The sequence below is a fragment of the Desmodus rotundus genome, chromosome 5 (assembly GCF_022682495.2).
Source record: "Desmodus rotundus isolate HL8 chromosome 5, HLdesRot8A.1, whole genome shotgun sequence".
Taxonomy (NCBI): Eukaryota; Metazoa; Chordata; class Mammalia; order Chiroptera; family Phyllostomidae; genus Desmodus; species Desmodus rotundus.
In genome coordinates, this window is record NC_071391.1 from 844,607 (window position 1) to 871,167 (window position 26,561).

Here is a 26,561-nt window from a genome sequence, read left to right on the forward strand (position 1 = left end):
GCCTCCGCCAGGCTCGCAGGAGGGGCTGGCCATGGGGCTGAGTGAGCGGCTGCGTGCTGACCACCCTCCCCTGCTGAGGGAGGTGCGGGCTGCTGCGGGCAGGATCCACCTGGGTAGCCCACCTGCAGGAGCTTTGCTGGCTAGAGGGCCCCCAGCACCACTGCCCTGGTGTGGCTTCGGGTAGACGGCACCCCCTCTCCCCGCCGATTCTCGGAAGCTGCTGGGGGTGGGGGTCCTGTGCTCTGGGGCCCGAGCTGAAATCCTTCCTCCTCCACACCACCTTCCTGCTTCGGCCCCTCCCCAAGAGCAAACACACGTGGCTGGTGAGGAGGACAGGACAGTGCCCCCGTGGCCAGGAGCTGGGCTCAGTGCCAAGCCTGGCCACTACATAAGCCCCAGGGCCCCCAGGGGAGCGAGCACCTTGCCCTGCTCCCTATTCACCGTCTGCCCACCTGCCCGCCCGCCCGCCCACCGGTCCCCAGGATGGGCCCCCCAAGCGGGTGCCGCACACTGACGTGGGCCCTCCTGGCCCTGCTTCTGGTGCAGAAAGCAGGTAAGGTGGAACCCTCTCTCACGGTGACAGCCCAGGCAGTCTCCGCAGGGCCCTCGCCTGGGGCTTCTCCTGCTGAGAATGGACAGGCAGGACCGCACCCCGTGTGTCCAGGAGATGCTGGGTCCCCCAGGGAAACTGCCAAGAGGGTCTTGGCCTCTGGGATTGGGGGGGTGAGCACTAGTGAGGGGGCCGAGTCTGGGGCTCTCCCTGCTCCCCGTGAGGCCCCCATCAGAGTGGGCAAGGACAGCCACGAGCACCGGCCCCTGCGTGATGGTGCACCTTCATTCTGCCCTCGGGGCAGCCCCACAGCGGCTTGGAGATCCCTCCTGGACACAGGGCTGCCACGGGGTGAAGAGGCAGCCAGCGGCCAGGAGCCACATCTGTCCCCCCCCCCCCACACCTGCTGCTCAGCCTTCCTCAGCTGCCTCTCCCTGTCTGTCTGTCTGTCTGTTGTCCCTCCGCCCCGAGGCCCCATGGTCCCCAGCTTCTCGGGAGCAGCAGGACTCCTAATACCCCTAAGTCGACAGAAAAGATGCAGCCTCAGGGGCTGTCTGGGTGACACCTGTCCCCACCTGTGCCCAGCTGCACTCAGCTCCTTCAGCCTGTCCCCACAGTGCCTCCCCCTGAGCTGGGGGTCTGGGCAGGTGAAAGGGGGGTGGTGGAGGGGGGCCATTGTCTCTCCAAGCCCCTGCTCTCGGCCCCCTTTCTTAGGGTGAGCCAGGCTGGAAGTGAGGGGGCCTTTCCCACAGCACCTCCTGGTGTGGGTGCTGGGATGCCGCCTGGCGGCAGCTGCACATCTGGCCTGCTGCTCGGGCTGGGGTGCCAGTTTGCGCAGCCCTGTTCCTGCCCAGTGGGGCTCCTCCAGGCTCCTGGGGGCCTGCCAACCTTGGGCTCTGCACCTGAGCCGGGGGCCGTCCCACCCTCCACTCACTTCCTTCTTCTTGGGGGCAAATCCCTCAAGGTGAGGCGGGGGTGGATGCACAATAGTGGGAGGGGTCCCCGAGGGCCGAAGCCTCGGGTAGGGGTGGATGAGGGTGGGCCCGAGTGGAGGGCCTTTATGCCCGGGGATGTGCAGTGATGAGGGGTCGGTGGGGGGCATTTCTCCGGTGAGCGATGGAGGCCCAGGCTCACTGGGCTGGTCCCCCCGCCCAAGGAGGGCCCTGCATGGAGCCGACTCCCCTGGAAAGGAGCCCGGAGGAGGGTGTGCCACATGACTGGGGTTCTCTCCATGGGGCCAGGGACAGGGGGGAGGGGCGGCGGGTCTGGGGTCAGGTGGATAGATGGGCGAAGGGTGCAGCTGGGCTTCTGGGCAAGGACAGGTGGACGCAGGGCCAGTGCCACGGGTGCCAGGTGTCCGTGGTCTGGCTGGGAAAGTCTGATAGGAAGCGTCCCCCACAGCAATGGCTGCCACGGGGACACCGGGGCCCCACCTTGCCCCCCACACACATGGAGTGCAGGCTGGGGCTGAGTGAGGGACTCCTCGCGGGCCTGGGGAAGACATCCTGGGCCACGCAAAGGGCCCCCCCCCAGCCTGATAGCCAGGGGCCTGGGGCCTCAGGCCCGTCCACTGAGGCAGTGAGACGTCACCGGGGCTCGGCCCCGGTCAGGCTGGCCGGGGAGGCCCTGCCTGGAGGCGGCGGACATAGGCCACCCCGGCCACCCCAGCCCTGGGCTCCGGGCTCCCCACTGCCAGGCCTGGTGGCCCCAGCCTGGAGCTGCTCCAGGCTGGGGCTTTGCTAAGTCACGCCCGGAAGCCTCCCCAGCTGTGCGTGGCCTTCTCCCCAACAAAGCCTATCTTTGTCCTTCTCTGAGGGGCGTGGGATGGGGCAGAGCCCTCTCCCTGAGGTGGCCAGTGTCAGTGGGGCCAATGCCTCTTCCTGATTCCACTCTCCTGCCCTGTCACCTGTGGGATGAGGGATGAGGCAGAACCCGAATTCGTAGCCGGGGTGGGGGGTCAGCACAAGGCCACTGAAGAGGCGCAGCCCCTGCCAGAAACTTCCACCCCCGTGGGGGTCTTGCATTCTGTCCCTCTGAGTGACCTGGAGGCCAGAGCCTGCTCCTCTGGTCACCACCCTGCAACCCTCGGAGACTGGCCCCTGGGCCCCTGGACAGGCTACTGGGAGTGGTGGTGGCCTGCCCGGCTTCTCACTGATCCCACCCCCGGTTCCCAGAGACTCAGGGCAGCGGGGAGCTGACCTGGGCGGACGCAGAAGCTGCCAAGAATGGTCAGCGGGTGGACACTGGTATGTGGCCTGAGCAGCTGGAAGGGCTGGGGCGGTGGGGAGAGACCCTTTCCCACATCAGCTCTGTGATGCACAGAGACCCTTCCCAGGCCCCGTCTGCCCAGGGGAGGAGACAGTGGAGGGGGCTGAGCAAGAAGAAAGAAATCGAAGATGCAAAGCAGGTGCTCAAACACTCACACATGCTCACACAGCGCGCACCCACACCCACACATGCATGCGCTCACGTGCTCACACTGTACACTCGCATACCACACGCTCACACATGCATGCGCTCATGTGCTCACTGTGTACTCACAAACCCACATGCTCACACATGCATGCACTCACATATGCTCACAGTCACATGCACACGCATGTGTACACACTCAAGGCCACACATACACAGAAAAGCACAGGGCAGGAGCACGTCTGGGGCAGACAGGGAGGCTCCAGCAGGGGGCACCCATTAGTGCTGGGCTCCCTGGGGTAGGTCAGGGTTGGCGGAGGGCTCCTACCACTCCGGGGCAGCCTCGAGGAGGGTGAGGTCCCAGGCAGGGCGTGACGGCCCGGCCGTGTTCCCACCGCAACCTGCACTCCCTCTGCAGCCCAGCGCATGGTCTTCCTCCCGCCCATCACCATCGCTGACTTCCCCACCATGAGCCGTAAGTGGACTCTGTCCTCTGCTGATGGTGGGGGGGCTTGCTAGCCCTGAGGGTCACTGATCTAGGGTAAAGCTGGGACGGTGAGGGGCGACTGGGCAGCTGGACCACCTTGGGTGCAGCTGGGAGCCCCCCTGGGGACAGCTCCCCGGGGACAGCTCCCCAGGGCCTGCTGGGGCGCTGGGCTGGGCGTCGGGTCGGGAGAGCCAGAGGCGCTGAGGGGAGCGAGGCGGGTGCAGCAGCTGCAGGGCGGCCACCCTCTGCGCTCCCCACGCCCCAGTCGGTGCCCCCTGTGGGGGCTGGGTGCAGGCAGTGGCGTCCCGCAGGGCCCCACCATGCTCTCCCCGCAGCCCTGAACCCCGCCCACAATGGGCAGGTGTGTAGCACCTGGGGTGACTTCCACTACAAGACCTTCGACGGTGACATCTTCCGCTTCCCCGGCCTTTGCAACTACGTCTTCTCCGCGCACTGCGGGGCTGCCTACGAGGACTTCAACGTCCAGCTCCGCCGCGGCTGGGCCGGCTCCAGGCCTGTCATCACCCACGTCATCCTCAAGACCCAGGGGCTGGTGCTGGAGATCTCCAACGGCTCCATCCTCATCAACGGGCAGCGGTGAGCTTGGCATGGGCAGGCTCAGGGGTCAGAGCTACAGGAGGGCACTGGAGCCGGCCCTGAGCCAGGGCCCAGTGAGGACCAGAGCTTTGTGCCCCAGGGAGGAGCTGCCCTACAGCCAGGCCGGCCTGCTGGTGGAGCAGAGCAGCAGCTATGTCAAGGTCACGGTCAGGCTGGTGCTGACCTTCATGTGGAATGGAGAGGACAGCGCCCTGGTGAGATGCCCGCCCCCTGCCCCTCCCGTCCTGGCTGCAGGGGCCCCAGCAGTTCGGCGGGGGCCCTGGCAGGCCTGCAGAGGCTGAAGCTGCCCCTCTCTAACCCCCAGCTGGAGCTGGCTCCCAAGTACGCCAACCAGACTTGTGGCCTCTGCGGGGACTTTAACGGGCTCCGCGCTGTCAGCGAGTTCTACAGCCACAGTGAGTGCTGCTGGGGCAAGGCAGCTCCGGGGGAGCTGGGGCTGGGGGTGCGCCTGGGCACTGGACCAGGGCCTGGTCAGTGCGGGGCCTGGGCACAGACACCCTCCCCGGGGGGGCCCCCACCCACGGAGCACCCCCATCCCTGCAGACGCCAGGCTGACCCCGCTGCAGTTCGGGAACCTGCAGAAGCTGGACGGGCCCACGGAGCAGTGTGAGGACCCCCAGCCCTCCCCAGCCGACAACTGCACCGTGGAGGTGGGCACCTCTCCGGGCCTGGCCCACCCACAGCTCCTGCCTCCTGGAGCGTGGGAACGGCTGGAGGACAGGCTCAGGATCCCGGGGGACAGGCCCCGGGGGTTCAGGCCGGGGAGGGTCTCCTGGACTGTGGGCAGCACATCTGAGTGGGTGGGTGGCCCTGTCCCCGTGAGTGGGCCCACGTGCACGTGCAAACACACCCTCATGGCCCTGCCACGCGTGCGGCTCGAAGGGAGCCCTTCTGAGGTGCCGGGAGAACCCCAGCTTTGGAAGTGGCCTGGAAGCTCTGGGATCCCCGAAACCAGCTGAAACCCCGAGCATTAAATCGGGATGTCACTGGTCAGGGTGCGGCTGGGGAAGGAGGGTGTTCTGTGAGGGGAGGGGCTGCTCTGCTCAAGGGGGTTGGGCACCACCAGGGGCGGGGTCTGCACCTTTCCGGGGAGACCCACGCGTGTCCTGCAGCCTGGGTGGGGACAGGACAGCGTGTGGGTCTCTCTCCAGAGCCCAGCAGAGTTCTGGCCCTGGGCCGGCACGTTCAGCGACTGAGCAGAAGGAGGGCCGGGGTGGGGGTGGGGGGTGGACAGGCAGGTGGGAGGCTAGATGGGAGGAGCCACAAGGGAAGAAGGGGCAAAGGCTGCAGGGCGGGGTCCCCACGCAGCCCCTGTGCTCCCCAGGACAGCGTTTGCCGCCGCACCCTGCGGGGCCCGGGCTTTGCACCCTGCAACCAGCTGGTGGACCCTGAGGCCTACGTGGCGGCCTGTGCCCAGGACCTGTGCCGCTGCCCCAGCTGCCCGTGCGCCACCTTCACCGAGTACTCCCGCCAGTGCGCCCACGCAGGGGGCTGGCCGCAGAGCTGGAGGGGCCCCGACCTCTGCCGTGAGTGCCCGTCACCGGGCCTAGGCCAGGGGCCGCCGATAAGCAGCCTGGGCCCTGGGCCCACCCTGAGGAGGGGGTGATGCTGGGAGCACACCTGGCATCTGGGGACACAGGGCAGGCGAAGCCCCTCGAGGGCACCCAGAGGGAGGGCCTGGCCGGGGCACAGCAAGCTGAGCTCACTGGAACCCAGGAGAGGGCCGGGGGCCGGCACAAGCAGAGCCATGGCTTCTGAGACCCAGGGCTCCGAGGCCCGGCAGTGGCTTTTGCACACCCCTGGTGGCACCCAGAAGGTGGGAGTGGAGGTGGCTCTCTGGGGGCCAAACACGCTCCCCCCACCCTTGCAGCCCAGACGTGCCCCCTTGGCATGCAGCACCAGGAGTGCGGCTCACCCTGCGCGGACACCTGCTCCAGTCCCCAGCGCTCCCAGGTGTGCGAGGACCACTGCGTGGATGGCTGCTTCTGCCCCCCAGGCAGGTGCCCCGGCCCTTGGGGGCAGCCCCCACCCGGACGCTTGGCCCCCATCCCCCACGCGCAGCTGACCTGCTCACCCCGCCCCCAGGCACGGTGCTGGATGACCTCACGAACACAGGCTGCCTGCCCCTAGAACGCTGCCCCTGCACCCACGGGGGCCGCACCTACGCCCCGGGGGCCTCCTTCACCACCAGCTGCAGCTCCTGGTAGGAACCCGCCCCCTTCCCCGACCCACCCGGGGTGAGGTGCGGGGGGGTGGGCCCGCCTGCCCCTCACCGGCCTCTGCTCGCGGCCCCCAGCACCTGCTCCGGGGGGCTGTGGCAGTGCCGGGACCTCCCGTGCCCGGGCACCTGCTCCGTCGCGGGCGGCTCCCACATCTCCACCTACGACGAGAGGCTCTACGACCTGCACGGCGACTGCAGCTACGTCCTGTCGAAGGTGTGGCCGAAGCCCCCACAGCCCCTCCTGGGTCCCAGCCCCAGTGGGAAGCCCCCGGGCTCACACTCACAGGGCACCGAGGGGCTCCCTGACCCCGAGATAAGCTCCTGGGGGTGACTGCTGGTGTAGAGGCCCCCGAGAGCCTGCGGCCTGTGGGGGCGCCCCGGGCACAGGGCCCCTGCCCATGCACGCTCAGCCCCCCGCCCTGGTTGGCCCTAGAAATGTGCGGACAGCGACCTCGCCGTGCTGGCCGAGCTGCGGAAGTGCGGCCTGACGGACACCGAGAACTGCCTCAAAACTGTGACACTGAGCTTGAACGGCGGGAACACGGTGAGCGTCCTGCCCCATCGCCTGCGATGGGGGTGGGGCCAGGTGCGTGGGGAGCAGCCTCCAACTCCCTCCCCAAACCCTGCGGCCCAGGGGCAGCCGCCCCCAGGCTGCCCTAGACCACCCCAGACCCCCCCGGGCCGCTCCCCACACTGACTGTGGCCCCACCTCCCCTCCCAGACCATCCGGATCCAGGCCAACGGCGGGGTCTTCATGAACTCCATCTACACCCAGCTGCCCCTGTCAGCAGGTGCGGGGCCCCGGGGACAGCGGGGCCACGTCCAGAGGGAGCCTGCCCTGGGCCCACTGGGCCCACTGGGCCCCCTGCTGGCTCTCCGTGGCCTTGGGCAGTTCCAGAACATCCCGGGGTTGGTTTGCCAGGACGGGGCAGGGTGTCCGTAGTCATGACTCATGCAGGCATTCGGGCTCCTGCCCAGCTCCCGGAGGCTACCGGACACCTGCCCGAGCCTGTCCAGCCTCCCAGCTCATCCCAGGAGCACGGAGCCTCAGGCGCTGGTGGTCAGCGTGGCTGTGCCTGCCCTCATGCGGCCTTGGACCGTGCCCCTCTCCCCACAGCCAACATCATCATATTCAGACCCTCATCCTTCTTCATCCTGGTGCACACGGGCCTTGGGCTGCAGCTGGAGGTGCAGCTGGTGCCCCTCATGCAGGTGTTCCTCAGGCTGGACCCCGCCTACCGAGGCCAGATGTGTGGTGAGGCTGGGCGGGGGCCCGAGGGGCTGGGGCAGGACCCAGGTTGTGGCTTCAAGCAGAGGGTGCAGAGGGTAGCAGGAGGTGGGGACTGGGGAGGCAGCAGCTCCGAGGGCACCAGATGACCAATTGGTCTGACGTGTGGTGGGGCGTGGGGCGGCAGGGGGGATGGACAGCAAGCCAGGCTGCCTTCACTCAGGGGGCTTCGCACAGGCACCGACCCCTGCCGGAGCTGCAGCCACAATCACAGGGTGGGAGAACCCACGGGCGGGGAGCAGAGCTGGCTGGGCTGGGTGGCCTGCTGACTGATGCCCCGCCTGCCCCCAGGCCTCTGCGGGAACTTCAACCAGAACCAGGCCGACGACTTCCGGACCCTCAGCGGCGTGGTGGAGGGCACGGCCGCCGCCTTCGCCAACACCTGGAAGACTCAGGCCGCCTGCCCCAACGTCAGGAACAGCTTCGAGGACCCCTGCGCCCTCAGCGTGGAGAACGGTACCCCGCCCCTAGGGCCCATCTGTACAGGATGCCCCCCATCTCACCCAGGCCCTGCAGGCAGGGGGCAGGGGAACCCCGATGTCTGCCTGCAGGCAGCGGGGTCTGGGGTGAGCAGGGTGGGGTGCTGGGACGTGTCTCTGGACAGAGTCTCATGCTACCCTGTGAGCAGTGCCCACACGGCGGTGGGCGAGCCCAAAGCCAGGGCAGGGTCTGCGTGTGGGGGGCAGAGGCTGGGGCGCAGGTGCAGGGGGAAGAGGCTGCCGGCTGCGCCCCGTGACAGTCCCCTCATGCCCCTCCTCCCAGAGAACTACGCCCAGCGCTGGTGCTCCCTGCTGACGGACCCCACTGGCCCCTTCTCGACTTGCCACTCCGTCGCCAGCCCTGCGTCTTTCTACTCAGTGAGCGCCAGACCTGTGCCCAGGGTGGGCAGGTGTCCGGCTGCAGCTGTCCCCCTCGAAGCCTGTCCTCTGGGTTCCTCTGTCAAGGGCCAGCTCCCGTGGAGGGGTCTAGGCTGGGGTCCTTCCTGCCCCTCCCAGCTTCTGGGCCCCCCGGCCCTCAAGGGCCCGTGCTGTGGGCCCTCCTTGGAGGCGGAGCTCCAGGCTGGCAGGGGGTCCCAGGAGGAGGGACAGGGAGAAGGGGGCCTCTGGTGGGCGGGGGTCCCTGACGCACGACGCCCCGTCCCAGAACTGCCTGTTCGACACCTGCAACTGCGAGAGGAGCGAGGACTGCTTGTGCGCCGCCCTGTCCTCCTACGTCCGCGCCTGCGCCGCCCGGGGCGTGCTGCTCAGCGGCTGGAGGGCCAGCGTCTGCAGTGAGTGTGCGGGGGCGCCGGCTTCCCAGGCTGGGCAGGGTGCTGGGGACCCCCGGGTAGCCACCCCACCCAGGGTCCTCAGCGGCATCTTGGCTCTCCCTTGCCCCACCCAACCAAGAACCTGGTGTTCTTACCGTTCCCGCTTCCAGAGGGGAAACTGAGTCTCGGGCCACTGACACCCCAGCCCAGCCTCTGACCCGAGTGTTGCCCCTGCCCCCAGCCAAGTACACGGGCTCCTGCCCCAAGTCCCAGAGCTACGCCTACGAGGTGCACAGCTGCCAGCCCACCTGCCGAGCCCTGAGCGAGACTGACGTCACCTGCGGTGTCACCTTCGTGCCCATGGACGGCTGCACCTGCCCCCCCGGCACATTCCTGGATGACATGGGCAGCTGTGTGTCCGCCGAGGCCTGTCCCTGCTACTTCCATGGCTCTGTGGTGGCCCCCGGGGAGGTGGTGCATGACCACGGTGTGGTGTGGTAAGGGCCGCTGCCCAGCTTCCTGAGCAGCCCCTCCCCGACGTCCGGCCCCCACCTGAAAAGCAGGGGTTCTTGCCCGCCCGCCCCATGCTTCGGGGAATGGGAAACCCAAGGGGGACCCCGGGGGAGGGAACTTCCCGCCCACCCCTCAGCCCTTTGGTAAAAAAGGACCTCTCCCCGGGCCCAAGAGGGAGTTCCGAGGGTCCAGGGCCCACAGAGGGTGCTGGGTGGGTGGAGCACCCTCACCGGCTGGGCACCTTCACTGGCCGGGGCCAGGTCCTCCACAACCCGAGGCTGGCTGTCTCCCGCCTCTTTGCTCACATCCTCAAGAGCCTTTGCAGAGTTTGGGGCCTTCCCCATGACCCCACGAGTAGGCAACATTCTTGCCTGGTGACCAGGCCCTGGCCCATGTGCCCTCCTGGCCCGGGTCGGCTGGCCGGTGGGCAGCAGCCCAGGTCGGTCATCCGTCTCTCTCGTAGCTCGTGCACCAATGGGAAGCTGAGCTGCCTGGGCACCACGGAGCAGACCAGAACAGGTACTGCCTCCCCTCCCGCCAGCTGCCAGCCAGGGGCCCCTACTCAGGGGGAAGCGGGAGGGGCCTCTGCCGGTCTGGGGTGGAGTCCTGGCTGCGTGGCCTCCACCCAGTGAGCTGTCCCTCTGCAGGCTGCGTGGCCCCCATGGTGTACCTGGACTGCAGCAACGCCTCGGCCGGCACGCTCGGGGCCGAGTGCCTCCGGAGCTGCCACGTGCTGGACGTGGACTGTGTGAGTCAGCCGGGGGGGGGGGTGGCCATGTGGCTGCCCTGAGGCTGTGCCCACCCCTGGGGACCCCTGGGCCGAAGCAGAGGGCGCGTCGCTGACCTGCTCCCTCTGTCCGCAGTTCAGTGCGCACTGCGTGTCCGGCTGCATCTGCCCCCCGGGCCTGCTGTCCGACGGCAGCGGGGGCTGCGTGGCTGAGGAGGACTGCCCCTGTCTGCACAATGAGGCCACCTACCAGCCCGGGGACACCATCAGGGTGGACTGTAACACCTGGTGGGTCCAGGGCCTCTCAGAGGTGGGGCTGTGGGTAGTGGGCAGAGAGCGGCAGCTGAGAGGCCTCAGGGACAGTGGCCAGGTGGTCTTTGGCAGGGGCCACAGAGGAGCTGAGGCCTGGCACCGCCCTCACCCTTTGGAAAGCCCCGTATGGTCCCATTTGTTCTCTGGAAGGTGCCCCAGGGGCCAGGCATGTGGTAGGGCGGCAGCAGCCCAGAGCCGCTGAAGTGGCTTCCTCTGACCCCTGCCGATGGGCTGCAGCCAGGTCCCCATCACTGTTCCCGCCATGGCCCAGTGAGCAGGACCTTCCTCTCTACCCCTTGCAGCACCTGCCGGAACCGCAGGTGGGTCTGCAGTCACAGACCCTGCCTGGGCACCTGTGTGGCCTACGGGGACGGCCACTTTATCACCTTCGACGGTGAGCGGTACAGCTTCGAGGGCAGCTGCGAGTACACGCTGGCGCAGGTACGCGCTCCGCCCTCACTCCGCCCTGCAGGGCCGCCAGGCTCCGGGCCTGACCGGCGTGGCGTCTCCCCCTGCCCCAGGACCACTGCGGCGGCAACGGCAGCAGCAGCGGCACCTTCCGCATTGTCACGGAGAACATTCCCTGTGGGACCACAGGTGTCACCTGCTCCAAGGCCATCAAGCTCTTCCTGGAGGTGAGGGGCGACGACGAACCTTTTCCCTCCCTCCACAGCTGACTGGTCACCCTGTCGGGGTCCCCAGCCCTGGGGCCCTCGCCCTCCCGCTGCATCGTGACCCGGGGCAGCTGTAACAAGCGGCCACGGCCACTTAAACCGGGGAGATGCATTCCCTCGTGGTCTGAGGCCGGGGCTCAGGCAGCCCGGTGTGGCAGCGCTGTGCTTGCGGGCTCCTGGGGTGGGTCCTGCCCCTCCCCCAGCTCCTCAGGGCTCCCAGGGGCCACGTCCCTCCGGTCTCTGCCTGTGCATCCCACTCCTCTCTTACAGGGATGCTCGTCATTGGGCTTAGGCTCCCCCAAATCTAGGTTATCTGCTGACCCCAACCTGGTCACACCCGCAAAGTGCTCCAGACAAGGCCATATGCACAGGTTTCCAGGGTTAGGACAGGGACTGTGTTTTGGGGGCCTCCATTCCACCCACCACAGCCGGGACATCCCTTTTCGGCGGAGGGAGGTTGGAGCTCACAGGGCAGAGAGCAGAGCTGCTGGCTGGGGGTTGCCTCCCGAAGGGCCAGCAGAGGGAGGAGCCAGAGGGAGGCGGCATCCTGGGTGCGGGTGAGAGGAGTGGTGTGGGGCGAAGCGCTGGACAGAGGGCAGGGCCTCGGCTGGCACCTCCCGACCCCTCCCACCGGGCCTGAGGCCACTCTGCTTGCCCAAGGCCTCCCACTGTGCACCCAGCATGCCCTGCCCAACCTCTCTCCCGAAGACCACTGAGGTGTCAGAGCCTGGTGCCTCCAGCCCCTGCGCACCCATGGGGCCCCGCCCCGCCCCGGGCCAGGCCTGGGCCTTGGCTCCTCAGTTCCCTTGTGCCCCTCCACAGAACTATGAGGTGATCCTCCACGAGGCCACCTACAAGGTGGTGCAGAGGGGGCCGGGCGGAGACCTGCCCTACAGGGTCCGATACATGGGCACCCATCTGGCCATCGAGGCCCGCAGCGGCCTGGTCGTGTCCTGGGACCGGAGGACCAGCGTGTTCATCCGGCTGCACCAGGACTACAAGGTGAGGTCGGGCAGGCTGCCGGACCCTCAGGCAGGGACAGAGCCCCCCGCACAGGCCTAGCCTCGTGGGACCCTCTGGCAGCTGATGGTCTGCTGAGGGCTGGGCTCCTGAAAACAGGGGTGTGGAGACCAAACTGACCCAAGTTCGAGTCACTGTCCTGTTGGACAGCCGCTCCGCTCCCTGGCTCTCCGCTCAGCGATTCCACACCCATGGGCTGAGGTCCTAGGGGCAAGTACGTGCCTGCCCACCTGCCCACCTACCCAATCTGCCTGCTCTGTCCACCTGCTTGCCTGTCCACCTGCTCACCTGTCCCTCTGCCTGCTCTGTCCACCTGCCCACCTGCTCACTTACTCATCTGACTGCCTGTCTACCTGCCTGCCTGCTTGTCTGCCTGCCTCTTCACCTGTCCACCTGCCTATCTGTCTGCTCTGTCCACCTACTCACCTGTGTACAAGTCCACCCACGCATCTGCATGCTCTGTCTACCTGCCCACCTGCCTGCCTGGCTTCCTATCCACCTGTGCACCGCAGGACCCACTGTGAGACCTGTCCTCTTGCAAGGTCACTGGGTGCAGCCTGAGGGGACTGAGTGCCCTGCAGTCACCCCTCCCCAGCCAGGCTGCTCCCTGCGGCCCCAGACCCACATGCCCGCCTGTCTCTGCGTCGGCAGGGGAGGGTCTGCGGGCTGTGCGGGAACTTCGACGACAACGCCCTCAACGACTTCACCACGCGGAGCCAGTCCGTGGTGGGCGACGCTCTGGAGTTTGGCAACAGCTGGAAATCCTCCCCGTCCTGCCCGGACGCCCCGGCCCCCAGGGACCCCTGCACCGCCAACCCCTACCGCAAGTCCTGGGCGCAGAAGCAGTGCAGCCTCATCAACAGCGCCCCCTTCGAGGCCTGCCGTTCTCAGGTGGGGGGCGGGCAGTGGCTCTGGGTGAGGGAGCTGGGGTTGAGGGCTGGCGGGTGGGGTGGCCTCCTTCCCTCCGAGAGGAAGCTGAATCTGGCCTGGGCTGGGCCTCGGTGGACGGACAATCTTCTCCCCACTGACCACCGAGCATGAGCAGGGCCCCCCGCCCTCGGCCCCCAGGTCGACCCCACCAAGTACTACGAGGCCTGCGTGAGCGACGCCTGTGCCTGCGACTCGGGCGGCGACTGCGAGTGTTTCTGCACGGCCGTGGCCGCCTACGCCCAGGCCTGCCGCGAGGCGGGCGTGTGCGTGTCCTGGCGCAGCCCCGACGTCTGCCGTGAGTCGGGCTCCAGCCACGGTGTGGGAGGGCAGGGGGCGGGAGGAGGCAGGCTGCCAGTCTGGGGCTGAGAAATGCAACAGGGGTGAATGCCAGAAGGGGCCCCGAGACCCTCCCCTCCCAGGGCAAGCCGGCTGGCTGCACGGCCCCGGCGCCTTAGTCTCTGCGGGCCCTCGGCCTCTGTCCCCCACGCTCAGCCCTGTTCTGCGACTACTACAACCCCCGCGGGGAGTGCGAGTGGCACTACCAGCCCTGCGGGGTCCCCTGCCTGCGGACCTGCCGGAACCCCAGTGGACGCTGCCTGATGGACCTGCCGGGCCAGGAAGGTGAGGGGCGGACCGTCCCGGGGAGCCCCAATTCCTCATCCCGGGACACTGCTCAGGTGTCAGGGTGGGGGTGGGTGCCGCGCGGCATGTGGGTTCCTGCTACCGGCACATCGCACCCCCGGGGCCTGGTGGTGCGGACCCCCTGGCCCGGGAGGGTGAATCTTCTCCCACCACGTGCCCGCCTCAGGCTGCTACCCTAAGTGTCCGCCCAACAAGCCATTCTTCAGCGAGGACCAGATGAGGTGTGTGGCCCAGTGTGGCTGCTACGATGACGATGGGAACTACCACGAAGTTGGTACCAGTGTCCCCACAACTGAGAACTGCCAGAACTGGTGAGGGGGTGACGAGGGTGGGGCCTGTGAGGGGCGTGGTGGGGCGGGGCCTGGGGGCTGGGGGCTGGGGTGGGAGGACGAGTTAGGCCTTCAACTTCTTTCTCTCCTCCCAGTGACTGCACCCCGGACGGCATCTGGTGCACTCACAGCCTCGCGGGTAAGGCGGGGCCTGGGTGGTCGGGGCGCTAGGGGCTGGGGCGCCTCTGAGTGCTGTATCTGCCCCGACTCCCAGCCTGCAAGTGCACCTACGAGGGGAAGACCCACAGCTACGGGGAGGTCATCTACAACACGACCGATGGGCTGGGTGGCTGCTTGACCGCGGTCTGTGGAGACAACGGAACAATCACACGGAAGGCCACGGAATGTCCTGGAACACTCTCCACCACGCCCTTCACCTTCACCTCCACCTCCACCGTGGCTCCTCCCTCCACGACCGGTAAGCTGACCTCAGGGAAGCCACTGTCTGGGTGAGGGAGGGAGAGCCAACGGTTGCTCTGGGCAGAAGTCCTGGGGCCAGGGATGGACCGGGACTCCGCAGAGGCCCACAGACCCACCCTGGGGCAAGGGGTCCTGTGTCACCCTACCTCCTGGGCATGGCCGACAAGAATGCAGAGGAGGCTAACCAGGTCTCCTGCCCCACCCCCACAGGCCCAGTCCCCACCGTCTCCACCGTGTGCGTGCGTGAGCTGTGCCGCTGGTCAGCCTGGTACGACGGCAGCCGTCCGGAGCCCAGCATGGGAGGCGGAGACTTCGAGACGTTTGCAAACCTGAGGGAGAGGGGCCACCAGGTCTGCCCAGGCCCGAGCCGCATCGAGTGCAGGGCGCAGCTGCTTCCTAACACGCCCCTGGAGCAGCTGGGCCAGAAGGTGGAGTGCGACCCAGTGAGGGGGCTCACGTGCCTCAACCGCGAGCAGAGCCCCCCACTCTGCCACAACTACGAACTGCGGGTGCTCTGCTGCGACTACGTGCCCTGCAGCACCCCCCCGGGCCCAGCCCCCAGCCAGAGGCCGACCCCCAGGCCCCCGCCTACCTCCACCGTCCAGACAGCCATGGCCTTGACCACAGAGACCCGGGAGGCCAGCAGCTCTGAGGCTCCGAGCACCGCCTGCCAGCCCCGGTGCCAGTGGACGGAGTGGTTCGATGAGGACTACCCCCAGGCCGAGGAGGCCGGGGGGGACGTGGAGTCCTTGGACAAGATCAGGAGCGTGGGCGGCGCCGTGTGCGAGCGGCCTGTGGACGTGGAGTGCCGGGCCGAGAGCTTCCCTGACAGGCGCCCGGAGGAGCTGGGGCAGCGCGTGCACTGCGACCCCAGCTTCGGCCTGGTCTGCAGGAACGCCGAGCAGGTGGGCCTGTTCAAGATGTGCTACAACTACAGGGTCCGCCTGCTGTGCTGCAGCCACAGCCACTGTGGCGGGCCCGGCGCCGCCACCACCGCCGCCGCCGCCACCACTGCCGCTGCCGCCTCCAGGAACTCCCCGACTCCTCCAGCCTCCACAAAGTCCACACTCCTGCTGGAGACCACGGGAGGCCCCTCACAGGAACCCACCCCGGAGCCAGAGACGAAGCGGACCCCCACAGCTCAGCCAAGCACAAGAACACCAGTGGGCACTTCCGGTAGGGTCCCCAGCAGCCCGCCGTCTCTGTCACACACTGGGACGAGCACACTGAGAACAGGGATGCAGGTGCTCGTGACTACCACGGAGGCCACGACCAGCCAGGGCACGACCCACTGTGAACCCAAGTGTGAGTGGACAGAATGGTATGACGTGGACTTCCCCACCTCCGGGGTCGCGGGAGGAGACATGGAGACCTACGATAACATCAGAGCCGCGGGCGGCAAGATGTGCCGAGAACCGCGGAAGATCGAGTGCCGCGCAGAGAACTACCCGGAGGTGAGCCTCGACCAGATCGGCCAGGTGGTCAGCTGCAGCCTGCGAGCCGGGCTGGTGTGCAGGAACCAGGACCAGAAGGGGCAGTTCAACATGTGCTTCAACTACAACGTCCGCGTGCTCTGCTGCGACGACTTCCGCCACTGCCCTGCGCCCCCCACCCTGCCGCCCCAGCTCCTGCTGTCCACCCAGACCACCGCCACCTCCTCACGGACACCCACAACCACCAAGCCTGCCCCATCAAGTGCCCCCAAAACAGCCGCGCTGCCGACGGCCACCATGCAGACCACCCCCAGGGTCCCGTCCAGCAGTCCCACCTTTGGGACCACCCGGGTCTCCACCACCCGGAGGACCAGCCCCCTCTTGCCCACCCTAACCTCCATGACACCCGGGGTCTGCACACCCCGCTGTGCCTGGACGGACTGGCTGGACCAGAGCTACCCGATGCCTGGGGCCTTGGGCGGCGACTTCGAGACCTTCGACAACATCCGGGCGGCCGGCAGGGCCCTGTGTGCGAGGCCCGTGGGCCTGGAGTGCCGGGCCAAGTCCCGGCCCGAGGAGCCCCTGCAGGAGCTGGGCCAGGTGGTGCTGTGCAGCCTGGAGGAGGGCCTGGTGTGCCGCAACCGCGACCAGCGAGGCCAGGAGCAGATGTGCCTCAACTACCAGATTCGCGTGCTCTGCTGTGACGACTTCCGCCACTGTCCCCCCACACCCGCCACCAGCACCACCGCCCCTCCCTTGCCTTCAGGGAGCACCCACACCCCGGCGTCGCCCTCCACAGCAGCCACCACCCTAATTGGACCCTCCCGGCGCACCACAACTGTCTCAGGGCCCACCGGCCAGCCCGGAGGCACCAGCACCTCGGCCAGCACAACCCAGGCCACCACCAGCTCAGGGGCCAGCACCAGGGAATCCCCACCGCCCCCCATTCCTCTGACCACCAGCCCCTTGCCGGGCACCACCCAGGGCCCTTCGTCAGCCGCACCCAGCCCGTCGGTGCCTCCAGTGATCACCCGGACCTCACCCATGGTGCCCTCGGTCACCACGACCAGACAGAGCAAGACCACTGAGTGTCTGCCTCGCTGTGCCTGGACGGACTGGCTGGACCAGAGCTACCCGATGCCTGGGGCCTTGGGCGGCGACTTCGAGACCTTCGACAACATCCGGGCGGCCGGCAGGGCCCTGTGTGCGAGGCCCGTGGGCCTGGAGTGCCGGGCCAAGTCCCGGCCCGAGGAGCCCCTGCAGGAGCTGGGCCAGGTGGTGCTGTGCAGCCTGGAGGAGGGCCTGGTGTGCCGCAACCGCGACCAGCGAGGCCAGGAGCAGATGTGCCTCAACTACCAGATTCGCGTGCTCTGCTGTGACGACTTCCGCCACTGTCCCCCCACACCCGCCACCAGCACCACCGCCCCTCCCTTGCCTTCAGGGAGCACCCACACCCCGGCGTCGCCCTCCACAGCAGCCACCACCCTAATTGGACCCTCCCGGCGCACCACAACTGTCTCAGGGCCCACCGGCCAGCCCGGAGGCACCAGCACCTCGGCCAGCACAACCCAGGCCACCACCAGCTCAGGGGCCAGCACCAGGGAATCCCCACCGCCCCCCATTCCTCTGACCACCAGCCCCTTGCCGGGCACCACCCAGGGCCCTTCGTCAGCCGCACCCAGCCCGTCGGTGCCTCCAGTGATCACCCGGACCTCACCCATGGTGCCCTCGGTCACCACGACCAGACAGAGCAAGACCACTGAGTGTCTGCCTCGCTGTGCCTGGACGGACTGGCTGGACCAGAGCTACCCGATGCCTGGGGCCTTGGGCGGCGACTTCGAGACCTTCGACAACATCCGGGCGGCCGGCAGGGCCCTGTGTGCGAGGCCCGTGGGCCTGGAGTGCCGGGCCAAGTCCCGGCCCGAGGAGCCCCTGCAGGAGCTGGGCCAGGTGGTGCTGTGCAGCCTGGAGGAGGGCCTGGTGTGCCGCAACCGCGACCAGCGAGGCCAGGAGCAGATGTGCCTCAACTACCAGATTCGCGTGCTCTGCTGTGACGACTTCCGCCACTGCCCCAGCACCCCTGCCACGTCCCGGGCCCCTCCCTCCAGCCCCAGCACCAGAAGCAGCCAGTCATCTGCAGGGACCTCAGGACGGTGGTCCTCGGCTGCCACTCAGCCTCTCCCCGAGTCCTCTGGGACCACTGCGAGCACTCTTGCCAGCCAGCCCTCTGGCACCCCCCTCAGGACCACCAGCAGAGCCCAGGTCCCCCATCCCTCTGCCTCGCCCAGTGCCTTCAGCACAGGCTCCCTGGCCACCTCCCCCATACAGACCACTCCCAGCATCCCGTCCAGAAGTCCCACGTTGGTGACCACCCTGCGCTCCAGTCCCCCGAGGCCCAGCTCCCTCTCGCCCACCCAGCCCTCTGAGGGCTGCCTGGAGCAGTGCAGGTGGACAGCGTGGTTCGACGAGAACTACCCCACGCCAGCCCCCGACGGGGGTGACTTCGAGACCTTCGAGGCCCTCCGCTCCGCCGGGCACGTCTTCTGTGAACAGCCTCAGGGCATCGAGTGCCGCTCGGAGGAGGCGCCGCACCTGAGCCCGGAAGCGCTGGGGCAGGTGGTGCGGTGCGACGCCAGCTTCGGGCTGCTGTGCCGCAACCGCGACCAGCCGGGGCCCTCACCCTACTGCCACAACTTCCGCGTGCGTGTCCTGTGCTGTGACCGCCACTGCGCCCCCTCCCCGCCCCCGGGGAGCAGCACGTCCCCCTTCGCCCTCAGCAGCCTCAGGCCCACGGCCTCCCCTGGCACCCCCAGCCCCACCACCGCCTGCCTGTGCCGGGCGTTTGGGCAGCTCTTCTCACCAGGTCAGTGAGGAGCCACCCCCTCCTCAAACACACCCCGGCCCGACGCTCGATCCCTTGGGGTGCCGATGCCCTGTGCCCTGCCCCGTGCCCCGAGCGGTGACACGTGCTTCTGCAGAAGCCTCCTCGGCTGGCCAGGGTGTCTTATGTTTGTGGTCTTCTCTCCCACAGGGGATATTGTCTACAACAGGACCGACCAAGCCGGCTGCCACTTCTACGCCCTCTGCAACCAGCACTGTGAGCTCGACCGCTTCCAGGGCGCCTGCATCACCCCCACACCCTCTAAGCCCACAACTGCCTCACCCTTGACCTCCCCGGTTCCTGGCTGCAACCTCACCGACCCTCCCCGGCAGGTGTGAGCCCCCCCTTCCCTTGCTGCCTGTTCTTGCTGTGTGCTCTGGGTCAGGGGCTGCTGCTGTGTCCAGTTGGGGTGGCCCCCAGCCCTGCAGTGAGCCCTCCATGGGGGGCCCTGGCAGGAGGGCGGCACAGGGTTGGGGCCGGGCCAGGCCCAAGGACAGCCCTACCCGAGTCCGCAGGGGCCGAGGCTGTGGTGGGGCAGGGTGAGCTGGTGTCCACTCCCTGCCAGGTGAACGAGTCCTGGACGCTGGAGGACTGTACCGTGGTCCGGTGTGAGGGCAACAACTACATCGTCCTGCTGGAGCCGCAGCCCGTGGAGAAGGTGGCCTGTGTGAACGGGCACCAGCCAGTCAAAGTGCAGAGCCCGCAGGACCCCTGCCAGTACCACTACGAGTGCGAGTGTGAGAGGCGGTGGGCTGGGGGGGGGCCGGGGGCGTGGCCTTGCTGGCACCTGCTCGACGGGCAAGTGGGGTGGCAGTGGGCCCACAGGGGCACACTTCCCGAGGTCTTGAGCGACCTTCTGTGCCACTACCCCCAGGAAGGACCCCAAACAGGTGCCTGAACGGCTCTCTCGCGGCCTAGAGGCCCGTGGCGATGGTGTCACGGGGCCGCTCTTCCCCAGAGCTGCAGGGGACGGCCCTTCCTGCCTCGTCCAGGTGCTCCTGGGTGGTGGCTGTGTCGCCCCCCATTCACGTGGCCCCTCCCCTCTCTGTGTCATTCCTAAGAACACTTGTCATTGAATTCGGGGCCACCTGGTTGATAATCCTGGTTGATAACCTCATCTCACGGCCCTTCACTTAAAAGCAGCTGTGAAGACACTTCCCAACGAGGTCGCACCCAAAGGGTCGTGGGGGACAAGTCTTTGGGTCACGAGCCAGCACACCCATTTTATAAGTGAGGCCGCGAGGCCACGTGCTGGGTGGCGCCGGGTGAGGGGTCGTCTGTGTCCGCAGGCTCCTGCAGCAGCTGGGGCGGCTCCAACTACCTCACCTTTGACGGCACCTCCTACTCCTCCTGGGACACCTGCACGCACATCCTGGTGAAGGAGATCCACCCCCGCCTCGGGAACCTCACCGTCCTGCTCGCCAACCACTACTGCGGGGCGGCCGCGGCCCCGTGTCCCCGCGCCCTCCTGGTCTACTATGAGTCCGTGGAGGTCGTCCTCACCACCACCACCGCCTCTGCCGGCAGGCAGGAGGAGGAGAGCCTGGTGGGTGCGGGGACACGGGGCCGCTGGCGGCGCCCAGCACCGAGGGGTGGGCTGCAGAGGAGGAGCCTCCGGCCCCCCGCGACAGGTGTCCCAATGTGTCCCCAGGTCCTCTTCGACCACGTCCGGGTGAGCCATGGCTTCAGCAAGGGCGGCGTGAGCGTGTCCATGACGGGAAGCACCGCGGTGCGTGTCGACATTCCGGCCATCGGTGCCAGCGTCGCCGTAGACGGGCACGTCTTCCAGATCCGGCTGTCGTTCAGCCACTTCAGCCACAACACCGAGGGCCAGTGCGGTGAGTGGGGGCGCGGCTGGTACCTGGCGCTCACATGCCTGCATGCTCCGCCCTCCTCGCCCAGCCACCCAGGCTCGGCCATGCCCCCTGCCGCCCCCCCCCCCCCCGCCCCCAGGCTGTGATCGGTGGTTCAAAACCAATAACTGCAGTGGGGCGAAGGGGGAGGTGAAAGACCGGCGGCCTGAGTGGCCGGGAGCCCAGCCTGGTCCCCAGGGTGACCCTCCCGGCCCCTGACTCCCCAGGCACCTGCACCAACAACAGGACTGATGACTGCCGCCGGCCTGACGGCACCGTGGCCCCCACCTGTCAGGACATGGCCAAGGACTGGCTGGTCCCTGAGAGCTGCTGGGCACCAACAGGGCCCCCCACGACTGCCGCCCACTCCCCGTCCCCGCTGCCCACTGTGCCCTCTGCTTCCCCGTGCCCTGCCTCGCCCCTTTGTGAGCTGCTGCTGAGCCAGTGAGTCCCCCCTGAGGGGCGCTGGGCCGTCCTGGGGCTGTGGCCCTGCCCGGGCCCAGCGCACAGCTCTCTGTGCCGACCTCTGACTGCTCCTGCCCACAGCGTCTTCGCCGGGTGCCACGGCCTCATCCCACCCGGCCTGTTCTTCAGCACCTGCGTCAGTGACGCCTGCCGGAGTGGCCACTCTGAGGCGCCCTGCCAGAGCCTGGAGGCCTACGCGGCGCTTTGCCGTGCCCGTGGCGCGTGCAGCAGCTGGCGGAACGCCACTGGCGGGCTGTGCGGTGAGTCTGGGGCAGCCACTGGGAGCTCTGGCCTCCTTGGCACACCTGACACCCGTCTCTGTGCCCCCAGATCTCACCTGCCCACCTGGAAAGGTGTACAAGGCATGCGGCCCTGCACAGCCCAGTTCCTGTGACTCCAGGTGAGCACCAGCTGGAGGGTGGGAACGGTGGAGACAGTGTCCGAAGGGCCTGGGAGCAGCCAGGAGGGGACAGAAGGAGGGGCCAAGATATCTGGGGTACTCTTCCCCCACCCCGGCCTCCAACCTGGACTCCATGGGACGTCCAGGGCAGTTGACCGGCCCAGCATGCCACCCATGCCCTCGGCCCTTCTCCCTCACACTGCCTGTCCCTGGACGGAGGGTCCTAGGGCCGCCTCCCTCGCCTTGCAGGAGACAGATCCCAGAGAACAAGGGGCTGGTGGAGGGCTGCTTCTGTCCCGACGGCCACACCCTCTTCAACTCCTACACGGACATCTGTGTGCCCGAGTGCCGTAAGCAGCGCCCGTGACTAGGGCCTGCAGAGTGGGTGGAGGGGACGATGGGGTGGGGAGGCACTGGGTGGACACCTCTGTCCTGGGCCCATCCTGCCTCGGAGTCGGACCGCCCGTGGTCCCAGTCCAGCCCTGGCCGGTCCTGCTGGCAGCAGTGCGGCCATGCCCTGAGCTCTCCAGCGGTTTCTGTTCCTGGTGGGAGGACAGTGGCCTTGGCTGGGGGGTGGCCAGGCCTGAGAGGACATGTCCCTGCCGCCTGGGGCCTCTGCCACAGGCCGCAAACCCTGGGACCTCTAGAGCCTCCTTTCTCCTTTCCTTCCAGCCTGCGTGGGACCAGACGGGTTTCCGAAATTCGTGAGTGGTTCCGCCCCACCTGGCCCCGCCTCGCTCAAGTGGAGGGAGGGAGGGAGCACCCTCCTGTTGGAGCAGCCAGCTCTGCCCAGGCAGCCGTGGGGGGACTGGTGGGGGCTGGGGGGTGCCTGGGTGTGTGACACGTGCTGCTCCAGAGACGGGGGTTACAGTGGGAGGCCAAGTGCTGACCAGGCCGAGCGGATGGCCTGGGCCTAGCCTGCTGCTGGGCACAGCCCGAGAGGCCAGGGAACCGTCCAGCAGCCCTCAGGGCCACTGGCCCGCTCTGTTCCAGCCTGGGGAGCAGTGGGTCAGCGACTGCCAGACCTGCGTGTGTGACGAGGGCTCCGTGTCAGTGCGGTGTGTCCCCGTGCAGTGCGAGGCCCAGGCCCAGCCCCTGGAGTGTGGCCGGCCTGGCTTCGTGCCCGTGACCAGGCCACTGGCCGGCAGCCCGTGCTGCAAGGAGACGCTGTGTGGTGAGCCCCGCCCCCCGGCGGGCCCGGTGGGGGTTGGGGGGGCAGTGCAGGAGGGGGAGGCACAGCACGCCCGGCCAGCAGGGCCTGCGGGCAGAGGAGGGCCACCACGTCCTGGTTTGACCCCTGCTGGACCACTGAGGTGCGATAGCTTTTCCACCTAAAAATGAAGCTGGTGCCCTCTGGTCTGTCCAGGGACTTGGGAAGGACCAGGGAGGTGACAGTGAGGGGACCTGAAGGGCCACAGAGATAAAACACTTCCTGGCTCCGATATGGGGAAACCCTGGGCACCGGCGCAGTGGGGAGGGCAGGGTCACCCCTACGGCACCCCGCTTCTCCCGCAGTCTGCAACATGAGCACCTGCCACCAGAGCCCCCCGGAATGTGGGCCCGGAGAGGAGCTGGTGCGCAGCCAGTGGGAGGGCGACTGCTGCCCCACCTTCAACTGCAGTGAGTTCCTGGGGTGCTGCTTGGGGTGGGGGTGTCTGGGCACCCCCCCACTGCCCAGCAGGTCCTCAGCCCTCCCCTCCCTTTCAGGGCCCAAGCTGTGCACCTACAATGGCACCTCCTATGGGGTAAGGACTCGGTAGCCTGGTGGTGCGGTGGCAGGCTCCGTATGTCCACTGAGGGGCACCCGGGCCCCTCTGGACCTGCACTCCTCAGCTCTGCTCCCTGCTGCCCTGGGAGCAGACAGGCAGAGGAGCTCTGGGCCCTTTAGAGCCGGTGGGGATACAGGGGACCATGGGAGGGGTGTGGCTCCACACCTGGTGGCCTTCCAGAAGCTTCGTCCCGGAAATTGTCAGGGCAGGGCCACACCCTCCTGGTCTCCTCCCATCTGCCCAAGACCCCTGCCCCTTGGGGGCCTGCTGCTCTGACGGTCGGCGCCCAGCTAGGGGGCACTCCGTGACTCCATCTGAATAAGAAAGAGCACCGCTGTGGGCCTCACGGTCCCCCGGCTCCCCCGGCCCTGGTCCCTGCGGGGCGCCCTCACCCTGCCGTGGGCCGCCCACCCACGCCGCCCCTCTCCTCCCCTGCAGGTTGGCGCAACCTTCCCAGCGGTCATTCCCTGCCACACATGCACCTGCCTGTCTGCGGACAACCAGGAGCCGACCGTGCGCTGTGAGGAGGACACCTGCAACACCACCTGTCCCCTGGTGAGCGGCCCCGGCCTGCCTACCCGGTTGCGTCTTTGTCCCTGGTGTCCAGACTCTAGGGTGGACTCCTCAGCTCAACCTTTGCTGGGGTCTTGTTTTCCCCTAAAGGAGGTCCCGAAGCAGGAGGACGGGTGCGGGGTGTCGGGAGGGGGGGGGGCGGGGTGAGGTGGGGCCGGACAGGGCTCGCAGGCTGCTGGGGACGGGGGTCAGCTTCCAGGAAAGCCGAAGTAGATGGAGAGGGGGCTGGAAGCAGGGGTGTGGCTAAAGCAGGACAAGGGGGCACCCCTCTCCCTCAGAGCCAGGCCTGGACGAGTCTCTGTCTGACCCCAGGGTTCCCAGTATTCGGTGGTGGCCACGCAGTGCTGTGGGGAATGCGTGCAGACAGCCTGCCTCACGCCTGATGGCCGGGTGCTCGAGGTAAGGTGGGGCAGGGTCTCAGCCCTCCAGCCGGGAGACCCTCCCCTCCAGCCCTTCTCGGACCACAAGACAATCCGCCCCCTGGCCTCCACTCCCCCGTGCGTTTCAGCCCAATGAGACCTGGGTCAACAGCCTCGTGGACAACTGCACCCAGTACCACTGCCAGGTCGAGAGTGGGGTCCACGTGCTGATCCCGAGGCCTGAGGCCTGCCCGGACCTGTCCAGTTGCAGGGTGTGTGCCAGGGGTATCTGACAGCTGGGTGGCTGCCTTGTCCAGGAGGCCCTGCCCTCACCACGCCCTGTCCCGCCCTGAAATCCACACCCCACCCAGAAGGCCACGCCCCCAGCGGGAGGCCACGCCCACACTGGAATCCCCACCCAGTTGGCCCCGCCCAGGAGGGCGTCTGGAGCCCTTTCCTGCCCCCAGCCCTCTCTCGGTCCCCTGCTGCAGGGCACCCTCAGGAAAACCGGCTGCTGCTACTCCTGTGAGGAAGAGGGTAAGTGGAGGCCGCCCTCCGGCCCCTGCCCTCCAGCTCCATCCAGCCTCCACCCACGGGCTCCCGCCCAGGCCTTCAGAGCCCCACCCTGAGCGGCCAGCTCCACTGGGTCAGGGCAGCTGAGACGCCCCCACCTCCACCGCCTTTCCTCTGTCCAGACTCCTGCCGGGTCCGCGTGCACAGGACGGTGCTGCGGCACCAGGGCTGCGAGGCCCTGGTCAACACGACCTTCTGCGCGGGCCCCTGCCCAGGAGTGTCCAAGTAAGTGGGCCCGCCCCGGCCCGCCCCCCAGTGACCCTGGCGGCCCGCCCTTGGCCTGACACCCCGTGCTGGGTCCTGGGCGGTGCAGAAGGGGAGAGGGTGACCACAGAGCAGCTCCCCTGCCTCCACCTCTGTCCATTGTCGGCAGAGTGCCCTCAGAGCCAGCCCCGGACAGCCGGGCCCAGAAGCGGCCAGCTGGGCTCTGGAGGCCGACTCAGGGCCTTCCACGGGCCGGGCTTTCAGGGTAGAGCCCGTCCCCTGGCCTGAGCCGTGGCCAGCTGTGAGCCCTTGACCAGAAGAGGCGGGTGGACGGGCCCAGGGCAGGTTCCTGGAGGAGGGGGTCTGTGGGGTCAGCAAGTTCTGTGGGGGTAGAGGGTGCCTGGCAAGGAAAGCTAGGGGTCCAAAATGGCCCCAAACGCCCACCAGTCTGCCCCAGGCCAGGGCGGGGAAGCCCTATTTGCGCAGACAAGCCCAGGGCTTCGCGGGGCGGCGAGGCCGCGTCTGAGGGCCGTGTGTCCGCAGGTACCCCCCCCAGGCCCCGGGCGTGCAGCGGCGGTGCACCTGCTGCCAGGAGACCAGGGCCCACGAGGAGGCGGTGGCCCTGCAGTGTCCCGACGGGACGGTCGTACGACACACCTACACCCATGTGGAGCAGTGCAGCTGCGCCCCTGCCTGCGTGCCCTCGCCGGCAGCTCCCACGGACAGAGCCTCTGTCTTGCTGTCCTAGGGGCCACCACTGTCTGACGCCATTCCGCCCCCACCCTCCTTCCACCTGCCCTGGGTGGAGCCCACACCCTGGCGGGGGACAGTGCAGTGGGGGTCCAGCTGAGGAGGGCACGAGGCAGGGAGCCCCTCTGCCCCGCCTGGTCGCCCGCCCCGCCATCAGTGCCAACCCCCCTCTGGGACGAGCAACCCCTCCACCAGACTCGCCCCTCCCTGGCAGCAGAGGGGCCGGGCTGTGCAGCCCCACTCTGGGCCTGCGGGCCCTGCCACACCTCGAGCCCCGTGGAGTGTGGGTTCTGCCAGCCCCTCCTGCAGCACTGACACCTGCCCGGGCGGCGCAGGCTGGATGGCCACCTGCCCACGTCTGGACCTGGGGCTGAGGCAGCCACGGCCCCGAGGGGCGGCCAGGGAGGGGTCAGTGCCTGAAGCGCCACCTCCACTCCCCCAGCCCCGATCTCACAAATAAACGCTGAGCACTGTGCACGGGTGGTTGTCCTGGAGTCTCTTCTGCCGACTGGGTCTCCCGGGCACCCACCCCCCCCGGGGACCGGGCTGTGCAGGGACCCCCAGGCTGTAAGGCGCCTCCGGGTCCTGTGCTGGACCCACTGGGAGGGGCAGGAAGGTGGGGGGCATGGAGGCCCAGGTCAGTCTCAAGCAGGCTGTGGGGGCCCTGGCAGGAGCCAGGGGTCAGCCAAGGGCTCAGAAAACACCCTCCCTGTTATTTCAAACACATGGGGTTCGTTAGGAATCTGGTCGCAGATGGGGAGGCCTGGGCAGGAAGCAGCTGCCCCACAGGCCAGGCTGCACCGAGGGCGGGGGGTGTGATGCTGCTCAGACCCCGAGGGAGCTGCTCCCACCGCTGCCAACCCCTCCTCTGGTGGTGTCCTTCCTTCGGGACACATCGATTTGTGTATT

At 68.1% G+C, this 26,561-nt stretch overlaps 1 protein-coding gene across 1 annotated transcript; it reads left to right on the top strand.

Annotated features, from left to right (window-relative positions):
* The first annotated feature begins 432 nt into the window (after positions 1 to 432).
* Positions 433 to 26,129, top strand: MUC5B (mucin 5B, oligomeric mucus/gel-forming). Its single transcript, XM_053924119.1, has 49 exons — positions 433 to 553; positions 2,725 to 2,796; positions 3,381 to 3,437; positions 3,785 to 4,046; positions 4,147 to 4,261; positions 4,372 to 4,462; positions 4,611 to 4,717; positions 5,392 to 5,593; positions 5,938 to 6,063; positions 6,153 to 6,270; positions 6,364 to 6,502; positions 6,722 to 6,832; positions 7,010 to 7,079; positions 7,406 to 7,543; positions 7,868 to 8,032; positions 8,339 to 8,433; positions 8,720 to 8,846; positions 9,067 to 9,322; positions 9,802 to 9,857; positions 9,986 to 10,086; positions 10,202 to 10,353; positions 10,680 to 10,818; positions 10,899 to 11,012; positions 11,874 to 12,053; positions 12,723 to 12,962; positions 13,140 to 13,296; positions 13,494 to 13,622; positions 13,810 to 13,954; positions 14,068 to 14,111; positions 14,187 to 14,390; positions 14,603 to 18,688; positions 18,857 to 19,038; positions 19,272 to 19,443; positions 19,996 to 20,252; positions 20,358 to 20,544; positions 20,787 to 21,003; positions 21,106 to 21,284; positions 21,355 to 21,424; positions 21,674 to 21,774; positions 22,097 to 22,128; positions 22,418 to 22,598; positions 22,940 to 23,044; positions 23,132 to 23,169; positions 23,632 to 23,748; positions 24,079 to 24,165; positions 24,275 to 24,397; positions 24,617 to 24,662; positions 24,821 to 24,923; positions 25,446 to 26,129. The coding sequence occupies exons 1-49, from the start codon at positions 484 to 486 to the stop codon at positions 25,648 to 25,650; spliced, it is 10,470 nt and encodes a 3,489-aa protein (XP_053780094.1). The 5' UTR covers positions 433 to 483; the 3' UTR covers positions 25,651 to 26,129.
* Positions 26,130 to 26,561: the final 432 nt, after the last annotated feature.

Excerpts from the sequence above, each read along its gene's own strand:
- MUC5B (XM_053924119.1), top strand. The coding sequence starts at position 484 with ATGGGCCCCCCAAGCGGGTGCCGCACACTGACGTGGGCCCTCCTGGCC. Across the intron at positions 14,391-14,602 it reads GGCTCCTCCCTCCACGACCG|GCCCAGTCCCCACCGTCTCC; the intron begins GTAAGCTGACCT and ends CCACCCCCACAG. Across the intron at positions 21,285-21,354 it reads CGCCACTGGCGGGCTGTGCG|ATCTCACCTGCCCACCTGGA; the intron begins GTGAGTCTGGGG and ends CTGTGCCCCCAG.